Below are 12735 nucleotides of genomic sequence, written 5' to 3'. Positions count from 1 at the left end.
GCTCCTTTCCACTTCCCTAGGAATCTTTCCGATCAGAGCCAAAGAACAAGGAGGGGTGAAAAATCCATTTGTACGAAGTGGGGATCTCCTGTTGAGAACTTATTTCCCTCCCTGTACAAGAGGAAGGAACGTGTCCAGCCTCCAGCAGGAACAGCTGACTGAGTCCCCTGTCGCTGAGAGCATTCAAGGAGGCGGGATGGCCATATGTCAGCAGTGGGAACAGAGGATTCCTGCATGGGTGGGAGGAAGGAGCAGGCCTTTGCCACTCCTGGTGCCTGGATTAGAGTCTGTGACATGAAGCTTCTAGGGTTCTGTTTTCTGCCTGTGAGATTACAATTCTCCCTATGATTTCAAAGTTGGAAAGATTCTGTGAATTCACGGTCCTAACATTGGGACATTTAGGGTTAATACTTTTTAAAAAAAAAAAATACATCTTTTATTGATTTCAGAGAGAAGAAAAGAGAGAGAGAGAGAAACATCAATGATGAGGAAGTCATTGATCGGCTGCCTCCTGCACGCCCCTGACTGGGGATCAAGCCTGCAACCCCCGGCATGTACCCTGACCAGGAATTGAACTGCAATCTCCTGGATCCTAGGTCGATGCTCAACCACTGAGCCACACCTGGCCGGGCAGTTTAAGTACTTTTAAATTGTGCGTTTTAAGATTCCAAGATCCTCTCCTGGAATCGGAGATTCTGTTCTGTGATTCTAAGGCTATTTTATGATTCCGTGAGCCTCCTAAGCTGCAATTCTGCTCTGTGACTAGCTCTTGGAAGGGAGTGTGATTGCTTTGCTGAGGCTGCCTTGGGAGTGTGGCCTCAGGCCAGCCCAGGCCTTCTCTAGCCTCAGTTTTTTCCCATTTATGAAATATAAGATTTGGACCAGAAGGCCTCCAGGGTCTGACCTCCCGCCCTTGTTGGCACCTTCTGAGCGCCCCCACCCCAATGCCCCATCTGCACTGGCCACCCCCTAGCACTTCAGGGGACCTAGAAGCTTTTCCCACCTGAGCCAAGTCCCTTGTTCACCTGCCCCCAGCCCTCTCTGATTCCAGCAGGAAGGCAACCCACTCTCCTCCAAAGTCCCAGTAGGAAAGCCAGTGGGGCAATGATAAAAAACAAACCAGATCATTGACAAGAGCTCTAGTGCCTTTGTGTGCTCTACAGTTCACCATACAATTTCAACATCTATAGTATTCTTTAATCTCACCCCCTTGGGGGTGTAGTTATTGGTTGTTAACCCCATTTTATAGGTGAGGAAACTGAGGCTCTGAGAGGTTAACTCGGAGATCCCAAGATGGCAGATTAAGTGGAAGCTACACGGACACTCAGGTCCAAACTGGAATTACAACTAAAGTAGAAAAACAATCCTGAATAATCAACTGAAGACTAGCTAGAGAGCACCCTCATAACTAAGGACCTAAAGTGGAGGCTGCATAGAGAGTGGTAGGAAGTGTGGAAGCATGAGAGGGCTGGCTGGGCTCCCACGGGCAGCTGCTGAAGGTCTGGAGGGATATCTCAGTTGTGAGGTTTCCCACTGAGAACTCTGGGGTCTAAAACCCCAAGCTGGGCTCCTGAGCCCAGAGCACCAGAACTGAGAAAGGTACCCACATAATATGTGGCTGTGAAAAGCAGAAGAGGTTTCTGTCTGCCAGAAAGAGACGGCTGGAAATGCAGGCACCCTCTTAAAGGGCCAACATACAAAGTTTTCGTGTGCAGCCACTCACCTTGAGCTCTGGTAGAGGGAGAGCAGAGTGAATTGGAGCTGTGTGAGGAGAATCTAGGGGTGCTGGCTCTGGGGATACAGCTTGGAGGGCAGCCGTCTGGATTCCTGTGCTGAGTCATTCCCCCATACAGCACGGGGAGGGTAAGGGACTTTTCTGAGATCACTCAGAGGTCAAGGGCAGCCTGGAGCAGTGCCCAGGACTCTGAGGCCCATACCATTTAGAGGCTCCTTCACACACACCCAGCCTGAGTTTGTGGAACTCCCCCAGAGGAGCTCTATGAAGGGCTTTCCGCAACCCAGAGCCCAGCTACAATGAGAGGGGAAGGTTTGCATCTTCTGAGGTGGTAGCTAGGCCATGTGTCCCCAGTTCCCAGAGCTGTTGGGATGACTTATGAGCCTGCTCAGTCTGGTGGAGGGCTCCCAGGGCCTCCTCAGGCTGCCAACAGGGAGACAAGTGCTGTCCAGCAGGGCTATAGATCTTCACCTCAGCGGTGACAGCCAGGGTGGGCGCAGCCTGGAAGGGCTTGCTGCGGGCACAGCCCAGGTCTGACCTGCCAAAACTATGGCAACAGAATAAGCACCTTGTGGAGAACTGAGTTTGCCAATGTCATGCCCTTGGTGGTCTGGGCCCCACAGACCAGGGGCAGGGGCTCTACTCCTTCTGGCCTTGTTGAAAGTGGAGCGTGTTTTCAGACACTATCAACAACTGAGGTTTCAGCTGGCCTGGAGGAGTGGAGAGAGTTTTTCCAGTGGAGATGGAAGAAGTCTCCTGCCTGGTGGAGCTGCACCTGGTGGGAAGGCCCACGGTTTGTCCATGACCGTTGAGTGAATATGGGAGGCGGTGGTAGCCAAGGGTGGGCCAGAGCAGGTCCAGGCATCAGGGCAGCTTGACATGTTCCTGAGTACCTGCTAAGACACTTGATCACATTCTAGGGGAGATGGGAACCCAGCAGAATAAAGAAAAATGGCTTTCAGATTATGGGGAGGCCTCATCAGGACAGTGGCTACTAACTCTGGATTTATAGACCCCCAGCTGGAGCCGCAGGAGTAACTGGGAGGGCCTGGGGACTGAGCCATGGTTCCCTCCCTCTGTCAACCTCACCCTGAACCTCAAAAGGAAATGAACTTAGAGATCATCTTGTCCAATCCAGTTATGTCACAGAGGAAGAGAGAAAGGCACAAAGAAGGCAGAGGACTTACACAAGGTTGCACAGTAGAGCCAGGGCCCCAGGCCAGGGGTGGGGGAACCCAATGCTAATCCAGTTCACAGTGAAATAATCTTAACCTTTCTCCAAATAAAAGCCAGCAACCTCCCTGGCACAGGCCTGAGAAGCTTCACAGAGTGATGGCCTAACCTTCAGGCCTCCTGCTGGGCACACATTGGGCCCCAGGCTCCCTGGCTGGCCACTGAGGAGCTGGGGGTAGTGGAGAACTCATACCAGCCTCCTAAGCAAGAAGCCCAGGGCCAGTCAGCAGGGGTGCCCCTGAGAGACCCATCCAGTCCCAGGAGATGGATTTCCCAATGATAGGGTGTCACTGTCCATTTATCACCAGGGTGGCCCAGTGGGGCTCCTCCCAGAAACGCTTCTCTGTCCAGCCTAATTGGTAAAATCATTTGCATTTTACACTTAGCCAGCACTGCTTCCCACCAATGTTCAGCCGTTGCCTCATGGCCAGAGGGTGCTGCATGGACATTTCTGCAGGGCCAGTGCCCTGACTGCCCGTGGAGTGAGAGGAGGGATTCCCCCAGACAGACAGGGTCATCTCTTCATCATTCACTTCCTCAGGCCTTCTGGCTGTGGGGCATGAATGAAATACTGGTCTCCTGCTCCCTCAGCAAACCCGATCCAGGCTGTTGACTGAGGCAGTGTCTGCCCTGCATGGGTTCTCAGGTCCCCCTGGTCTGACCTCCTTGCTCCTGAATGCAGAGTTCTGCCCAGGCAGTCCTGGTTTTCCCACTTGAAGTCAGTAAGGAGGAAGATAGCAGAGCCCAGAGAGGCCTGCCCTGTGTCACCTGGCATGCTGGTGGCAGAGCCGGGCTGGAATGAGACTTGGAGCTCTTTCCTCTACTGCAAAAGAGGAGGTAGAAGAGCTGCCTCCCCTCCCACCGGGGGCTGCCGGGGTAGGAGAACAGGGTCTGGAAGGTGGGGGTCCTTGACAGGCTCTCAGGTCTGCTCGAGGGAGGTGGAGCCATGGATCGCCCCCCTGCCGCCCTAGCTCGGGTGGTCTGCCTGGGGTTAGATAGGAAGGTCCCCTGGTTACAGGAGGCTGAGTCTCCACTGGGGCCAGCAAGTGCTCCGGCCCAAGTGAAGGGGCAATGTGTGTGGTGGGAGCCACTTGTCCTCTGGAGGCTTCCACTCTGAGGACCATGAGTTTCCCTCTAGCTGTTTCCTTGGGACCTAAAATCCTAATTCCAAGTGGGTGACCCAAATCCAGGGTGGGCAGTCCTAGCCTAAAAGATGGGCAGGGCCATGGGTACCCTCTGTGTGCTGCCTGCACCCCTGCATGGTGCTTGGTCGTTTTGCAGACACCAGCCAGGGACCCCTGCTGATTCCATCCATCTCCCCCACCCCCATTTCCCCCACCCCCTCACAGCTGTCACTGGCTCAATACCTCCTGCATCCACAAATCACTGCGACAGGAAGACCCCTTTGTCGTCTGTACCTCGGAGACGCTCCTCTTCCCCGTGGCGACAGGGTGTCCCACATACCCCGGCGAGGGCTTGGACTTCCCTTGGTGACAGCAGGGCTGGGGTCGGGCAGCATCCGACAGCAGCTGGGATGTGCTGGGTCTGGAGGAGGGACTTGGCTGTGGGAAGCCCCAGGTGACCTTTCTGGAGGGGCCTCAGGCAGCACCGTGAACCACAACCCATCTGTGTCTTAAAGTCACACACCCAGAATGTCAGCTGGTGGGGAAGATTTGTTCACATGAGGAAACTGAGGCCCAGAGTGGGAAGAGGTCACACGGTCTGTAAGAGGTGTGGGGCCGTAGGTATTCTTGGAGCACCCACTTGGGGTCAGATCCTTCTTGTGTGAGGCCCTGTGAGGGGGACACTGAGATGAAGGAAATGATGGGAAAGCACCATTGTGGGGCCAGGTGGACCCCGAGGCTGAGAACATTGCCTGATTTAGAAGCAAAGATGCCCTCACCAGAGCAGTCCTCACACTAACCCCTTCACTCTTTCATCTTTGTTTCCTCTTTCCCCCTAAGTGGGGTGAGAGGGTGGCTGAGGAAGCAGACTCAGATGTCACCTGCTGATGGATGGTGGTGGCCTGAGCCCCAGAGCCCGCTGAGCCCCACAAAACGGAGAGCTGAGCCCCGCCCACTACACTCTGTGGGTGTCAGGACGCTGTGGGAACTGTTCGCCTCTCTGGCACCGAAAAGAACCTTGAGTCTGTCCGTGTGTACTCAGGGACACAGTCCCTTGAAGAGATGGAATGGGGGGCGGTGAGGGGGGCACCCACAGCTCACTGATAGGTCTGACTCGTGCAGTGACCATCCTGGAGCCCCGTCACAGCTCGAGGATGAGCCCCATCGCAGGGCTGAGGGTGAGCGGATCGGAGAAGCGCAGTCTTAGCATCTTGGGTTATGAGAGAGTGAGAACCTTAACGCAGGGCAGCTGTTCTAAATGTTCTATTAGGCCCACAGATCTTTAAACCCGGGTTGTTAGGAGCATCACACATCCGATACGCATCAGGGTCAGGGTGTGAACCCAGAGCTGCTGGTGATAGGGGGTGAGCCTGGGGTTTCATGGTCCCACCAGGCCTGGTGGGGGGATAATGGGGAAACAGCTGATGGGTTTCCCCTCACCCTGCTTCCAGTAGTGCAGCTTCACTTTTATGTTGGGTTTCACTTGGAAAAAGAATTCCTCTGCTTAAAAATAGAGTAAGTTTTCTGGGCCCTGCGCTGTGCCACAGCCCCATGCCAGCCCTGCCGCAGCCCGAGAGGCCGGCTGGCTCTGGTGGTGGGTGAGCAGGCCCGGGGGCGGGGCGGGGTTCCCAAGAGGGGGTGCAGGTTGCTCTGGGCCACCGGCTCCTCCCCCGCTCACTCCTGCTGTGTTGTTGCCCAAGCCAGAGAACACTCCGGGTCTGTCGTCCGTTGACTGGGGTGACAGTTTAATAGTAGCTTCCTGGGCTGTCATTTAAATCTGCCTGCCAGGTTAGTAGGCCAGAGGCGGGCTGGCACGCCCCCTGCCCCCACCCCGGATCTTCATTCTGCTGGCAGCCGTTGTCTTGGCAACGCCAGGGCCCGCGGAGCTCTGCAGAAGGGTAACCATGGGGGGAGCAGCCCTTTCATCTCCGATTCGGGTACAAGTGGCCCAGCTGTCTTAGGGCTGGGCTGCCGGGCCAGAGCCAGGCCACCCGGAGCCAGGCTACCCAGTGCTGGTCCAGGCCTGGGAGAGGACGTGGGAGCAGATGAGTCCCTTCTGTGCGCTGACCGCCAAGTTTAGGCTTTACATCTTTGCCCTCACAGATTCTCGCCTGCCCTGGGAGCGGAGGGGACATGCCCCAGCTGGCTCAGCAACAATATTGATGGGCATCCACCTTGCCTATGGGTCTCTGCCCTCACAGTATTCTCTGGCGCCCACAACCTGTCTGCAGAAGCCTGAGAGCAGACAGAGCCTGCATCCGTGACATCTCTCTCATCTCCCTGTCCCAGGTGGCCTGGTATCAATCCCCTCCCCAATCCTGGGCTCTCCTCCAGACATGTCCCTGCTCTGAGGACTGGGGCGTCCCCTCAGCTTCACTCTGGGCAGAGTACTCTGTGAACACACTCTCCTATTTTCACTGCTTGGTGGAACTGGCCTGAGACAGAAAATTGAGTACAAACCTCTGCTGTGTGACCATAGACTAGTCCTTCCCCTCTCTGGTCTTCATCTTATCTGCAGCGGTATTTTGGGTGTGGTTCATTGGACCACTTGTTTCTTGAGAAATTAACACACATGGCAATCAAAAAAGAAGTTTCGTCACTAAATAAGTTTGGCAAGTGCTGGAGAAACAAATTTAATTCAGTGCCTTTTCTGTAGGCTTTTTCAGGGCCTTTCGTAAGCCAGGGGAAATCATGCATCTTTCCAAGGGCGAAATAAGTGTTTCATCCCAAACATCTGGGTGGATGGCCACCTGCTCTCGGTTCCTACCTCTGCCTTTCTCCTGCTCTGCTAGGAAACCCTGAAGGAAGCCCCAGCAGCTTAGAGCCATGGGTTTTGTTGGCTGCTAGAAAGCAACCCTGGGCTTAGCAGAGGTTGGGTGAGTTTCTGGGTGAGCTCAGGAAAAGCCAGGCTCCTGTGCTGGGCCTCGTAGGAGTAGCCTTGTGCCAGGCAGGGCGAGTTGGCCCCTGGCCTAGTGGAGCTCCCAGGTCCCCAACCCTGCCTGGCCATTCTGTTCCATGTCTCAGGCCCTGCTATCCCTTACCCTGAATGCCCTTCATTGCTCTCCTCACTCCCACAGCTTGGCTGACTCCTCTTCCTTGAATACAGTCCCCTCCTCCAGGAAGCCTTCTCTGACCCCTAGACATGGTGGGACCGGGAGTCAGAATCCCTAGGTTCAGGTGCAGCCCTCCCACGGGTGGCTGTGACTTTGAGCAGCCACTTCTCCCTGTCCCTGGTTTTCTGGCTTATAGAACGGGAGAGCTGTATGGAGGCCTTAGGGCTCTGACATGAAGCACTGTGATTGCTAAGAGGAAGCCACACAAAGCAGTTCCACCTGGCAGCCCCGACTAATCTTTGTTTTGAAGCCCCCTGTGTGTACTGGGGCTGTGGGGTGAGCGTGGGTGGGGAGCAACAGAATGAAGGATGCGTATTGTCTCAGGGAAGGATGCTCTGGGGAAGCTGGCAGGTGTGAGTGATCATAATAATTTCACAAGATCGTAGACTGGGTGCAGAGAGGGGCTTAAGATTCAGTCAGCACCACACCTGCATTTCCATATGAGGAGGCAGGCCCAGTGGGACTGATGGGCCCAATGCCACACACACAGCAGCTGGGGCTGCTGACTTCACGCACCTCAAACTTACACCTTTATGCTTTTCAGTTTATGCACTGGCACCATCCTTAGCCCCTTGGCTCCTCACAACAATCCTGTGTGGTGAAGCAGGGATAGTATCCCTGAATGCGGATGAAGAAAGGGAGGCTCAGAGAAGTTCTGTAACTTGCAAAAGGTCACACAGCCCACCATGGCAGAGCAGAGTTCGATTAACCATGGACTGTCTGACACTTTCCTTGGCCGGGGTTCTTGTTATAAATAGCAACTCCCGCTTCCTTTGTCCTGGATTTCCCATTCTCCCCCACTTCTGCCCTGGTGTCAGCCCCCCCCCACCGCCCTCTGGAATCCCAAGTCCTTTGTGGTAGCTCATCTGTTGCCATGGCACCAGATTATGATGTCGCAGACCCTGGATGACTATATACTGCTCCTGGGCTGTGGAGTACAGGGATTCACAGAGGTGGGCATTGTCCAAGGGGCGACTAGCATGGAGGGACATGAATCCCTAGAAACGGAGCCACGGCCTCCAGCCCAGCTGGGGAATCACCCTGGGAGCTGGAGCCAAGGCTGCCAAGGCCAAGAGAGTGGGGGCTGGCATGGCCTGCTCCGACAGCCTCGAAAGACTGCCCAGCCCTCATTACTTGGCAGTGCAGATGTAGCCTCTTGATGAGGGGCTGTCGGACTCAATTCCCTGAACAACCCAGCACCAGGATGCTTGCTCAGATCCCCCAGGAGAGCCTTTTTGCCTTTTGTTCTGTGTCAGTGCTGCACGGGAAAGCCACCGTCCCCCCCGCTTGCCCAGAGAGGGAAGAAACTTGCCCAGAGTCACCCAGAGAGGAGGTGGCTGTTCCAGGATTCAGACTCAGGTCTGACTCCAAATCCTTTCACATGGTTATACTTCAGACAGGCCCCAACCTGAAAGTTGCCTGCCTCAGTTTCCCCAGGACAGTCCATTAGCAGGGCTCACGTCATCATAAGCCCAGGTTTATTCTGCTGCACACTTATGGCCACATTCCAGGGGAGCACCTCGTGTAGGCACCTCCCTACTATGGTTGATTTGCCTCGTGTGGAGGCTCCAGGACCTCGTCACACTGCATTTGCCTCTTTGGAGTCCTTACTCTCAGCCTGGCATTGCTGAGATGGCTGAAGGCCTTAGTGGAGGGAGCCTAAGCTTGCCACATGGAATTGAAATCCTACTTCTGCCACCTACCACCCTCACCTCTTTGAGCCTCAATTTCCTCTTGTGTAAAAAGGAATTAACCGCAGCTACCAGGGTATCTGACTGTGAGGTCAAACTGTGGCCCATATGTGACCTTAGGCATGTAACTTAGCACCCCAGGATCTTCCGTGTGACAAGTGGGACATATGGACCCTCTGTCATGGGGTTTCCTGGTAAGGTTACCTCACACAGAGACTGGCACACAGGATACACTCAGAGGATGTAGAACAGGAAAAATACGTTTCTCTTTTGGATGCTGGGCTTCTGGTGGAGAAAAAACTCTGCTGTCCATGTTGGGAAAAGCCCCAGGTGCTGTGGTTCATAACTGTACTTACTTTCAGGTGGTTATGGGCCATGATCTGCCAACAAGCAGTATTGGTATCTATGACCTGCCATGACCCCTCAGTGCAGGGCTCAGGGAGGGCTGCTCAGGACCCCGCCTTGGGAGTCAGCACGGCTGATTCTGCTCCCTGCCTTGCTATTTCCCTGGGCTGACCCTTCCCCTCTCTGGGCCTCAGGCTCCCTATCTGTAGGTGGATTCTGATTCCTCAAGTTTCTTCTAGCCCTGCATAGACAAAGGTGTTCTATAGAAAGTGTGAAGAAAACTCGTCTTAGAATGGAGATGTACTGCAAGGATTCCATTGAAAACAAAGGCAGAAAAGGAAGGGGTTCAGGAGACCCAGTCACGTCACTCCAGAGGCAGCCAGAGCACCTGTGGAAGGATGTATGTGATCCAGGGCTGGCACTGGGAAGAAGCTCCTGGGAAGGGCAGCCCCGGGCCTGGATGTGTGTGAGCAGAGGCTGGGCAGCTATGTTTCCATTGAGTTCCGTGCCCCCACTGAGAGCTACCCCAAGTTAGGTCCTGTGCCACATGTGACATGGCACCTACACTGGGGGAGCATCAGGCCAGTGGAGGGGCAGGGGGAAGAGCAAACCATATTGAACCCGGTGTTCTTGTCCCAGTTCTGCTACCAGCTGTGAGAGCTCAGCCTGCTACATACATCCCCTGGGAGACCACGGAACACCCCATTTCCTTTGCTTCTAATTAAGACTTCAGACCATAAAAACAGCAATTGCTGCTACTTACCGAGCATCTGCTGTGTGCCAGGATCTCTGCTGCGTATTCTTCATACATTATAACTTCTTGTTACTCCCCCTCAGAGTCCTTTGTTTCCTTCTTCCCATTATATAGATAAGAAAACGGAGGCTCAGAATTTAAGTAACAACCCCCAAGGTCAGGTTGACAGAAAGAGGCACAGCTGGGATTCAGACCCCGCCCCCCCCCCCCCCCCCGCCCCTCCCATGTGGAGGCTGGAAGCACTCTCCGGACTGGAAACTCCCTGGGGGCAGAGACTGGTTTGGGTGTCTTGCCAGTTAGGTAGATTCTATTTCCACCACCCTGAACAGAGGATGCCTCATTAATCTTACCACAAGATCATTTCCCTTTATGATTTATTATCACCAGCTTTCTGGTGCTTACAGAAGAGGCCTCGACTTTGGTCTGGTTGTGGAGAGCAGGACAGGCAGGTAAAGGGACTGAGAAGTGGTGGAAGGGGTGATCGGGGCTTCTTGGAGGCTTTGACAGCGGAACTGGACTTTGGGGGAAGAGAGAGGTGTGATAAGGGGACAGGCATTCCCTTTGTGGATGGATCTTGTCACCTTTGTTGGACTTGAGCTCTGAACTTGGAGGGCAGGACAGGTGTCACCTGTCTCCACCTGGTGCTCAGTAAAAGCCTTTCTCTCTTGTTCTCTCCTCTTGGTCAATGGGGCGGGATGCCCTGTGGCCTAGCGGGGCCATGGAAGGCCATGTCATCCAGGACTTTCTGGTCACCCCGTAGTGACCTGTCCTAGAAGAGCTTCCTGTGCCCACCAGACCCTCACGCTCTTCTCCTTGCCCCACAGCCAAGAAGACCTGTATGGACAGTGACTTCACCTGTGACAACGGCCACTGCATCCCAGAGCGGTGGAAGTGCGATGGCGAAGAGGAGTGTTCTGACGGCTCTGATGAGTTCGAGGCCACTTGCAGTGAGTCCTGTCCCTCAGGCTGGGGTGGGGGTGGGGGGCTCTCTGGGCCTCAGTTTCCTCATCACACATCTTCCTTGTTGGGAGGTTGAGGCTCGAGTGAGGTGACCTGTCAAACACAGCTCTGGGCTCACTCGGTGCTGCGGCCTCGGGGACTCCTGGCAAACAGCAGGTGGATCTAGTAGCTGGTGTCCAGTGACCTGTTCTGGGCTTTCTTCACAGCTCTCTTCCACACTGGGCCCTGCTCCTGTAGTACCAAGAGCTAGAAATAGCCCCTTTGAGCCTTTTGCCCAGAAGTAGCCGTAGCACATCCTCCCAGCCCCCCCCCCCCCCCGCCTCCACTATTTTTTGAGGACTCTAATAGTAATTCTGATAGTACTAGTGATAGCTGGTGCTTGTGCAGCATGTACTGGGTGCATAATTCATCTTATCCCCACAGCAGCCTCGTGAGGCAGGTACTGGCACTTACTGAATTTTGCAAAGGAGGACACCGAGGCTCAGAGAGGTTAAGTGAGTGGCCTAAGGCTCCCAAGCCAGGACTTTAAGGCCTCAGTTCTTTACTCTGCCCTGGGCAGGTGCCCAGGAGCCCCAGCCTCCATGACAGGCTGGGGAGCAACCGAGGCAGCCAGAGGTGAGGTGGAAAGCCAGAGCTGAGCCCCAGGCCTGCCTCCCACACTCAGGGCTTTGTCTCTCCATGATTTCTTTTCCAGGCCCTAATCCTCAAAGCAAACTTACACCAGGCAGGTCATTCTGTGACATTTGTTAAATTAAAAAGGAGATGAGAAGGGGGTGGGGAAGGACCCAGTGGTCCTGGAAGCGGAGCTTCAGCAGAGTGAGCCTGAGACAAAAGGTGGTGGTGGGGGGGATAGTAAAGCACGTGGAGGATGGTGGGGCTGGGGGGAGACCTGCGAGTCACAGCCCCATGTCCTTGTTAGGGGTCACAGTTGCCCCAAAGGCAGAGGCAGGGACAATGGAGGCCATCGTCCCATCTAGTCCAATCTAGGGCTGCAGCTAGTGATAACTGGGTTTCCTTGTCTCCTAGCAACAGAGCTACCAGTCTCCAGTGCGAGAGAAAGGGGGAGAGAGAGAAAGAGTGAGAGGGAGAGCAACCCCGCCTGAGACAGGGCCCCCTCGGTCCCTTGCACTGCTGCCCTGCCTTCCCGGCATCGCCCCAGGCCCTATCCTTTCTTTGCCCACTAGCCCACTAGGTAGCCAGATCCAGCGCTGTGCTGGAGGTGCCTGGGCAGGGGCAGCCAGTGCATTGCCCTGAGCTTCAGAAGGAACAAAGCCTGGCCACACCCACTGTGACTCTCATCCTCACAAAGGTGGGAGTGGATCCCCATTTAGAGAAAAGAAAACAGGCTGGGACTGGTTCACCCACTTGCCCAAGGCTACCCAACTAAAGCAGGACAGTCTTTTGCAGCCACAGAAGCCTGGTGTGTGTTTGGGGAGGGGGCTGTGGCCACAGGGGGCTTTTCTACCATTGCAGTCAGCCAGCTGGGCCATCCAGCCCTCATGCCAGCAGTTACCCCGCACACTGGGGGCAGAAGGGGAGGGGAGGGAGCCTCATCACTCTTATTATTGGGATCTGTCTTGCTGAGAGCTGTGCTCCTCTCTCCCCACAACTCTTTGTGTTGGTGCCCCTTTTCACCTGCCCCCCAACCCCACCACCAGGGTCCTTCCTGCCCTCCCCTGCTCTCTTGGGCTGCCTCCCTGCAATGCCTGCCCCTCTTCTTCATCCTGCCCTGCCCCATATTTCCCTGTCCGTGTCCCTTTTGCCCATTTAGCACTTGCTG

At 55.0% G+C, this 12735-nt stretch overlaps 1 protein-coding gene across 7 annotated transcripts in view; it reads left to right on the top strand.

Moving 5' to 3' along the window:
• Nucleotides 1-12735, top strand: part of LRP8 (LDL receptor related protein 8) — a 70585-nt gene that overhangs the window by 23344 nt on the left and 34506 nt on the right. For all 7 annotated transcript variants that reach the window (XM_081146265.1, XM_081146263.1, XM_081146262.1 and 4 more), the window contains exon 3: nucleotides 10820-10942. In XM_081146265.1, coding sequence (XP_081002391.1) covers nucleotides 10820-10942 — 123 coding nt within the window. The remainder of the gene's footprint in view (nucleotides 1-10819; nucleotides 10943-12735) is intronic.

The sequence above is a fragment of the Miniopterus schreibersii genome, assembly GCF_964146895.1.
Source record: "Miniopterus schreibersii genome assembly, chromosome: 8".
Classification (NCBI taxonomy): domain Eukaryota; kingdom Metazoa; phylum Chordata; class Mammalia; order Chiroptera; family Miniopteridae; genus Miniopterus; species Miniopterus schreibersii.
The sequence above is the reverse complement of the archived record's forward strand: the minus strand, read 5'-3'. Positions and strand labels throughout refer to the sequence as shown.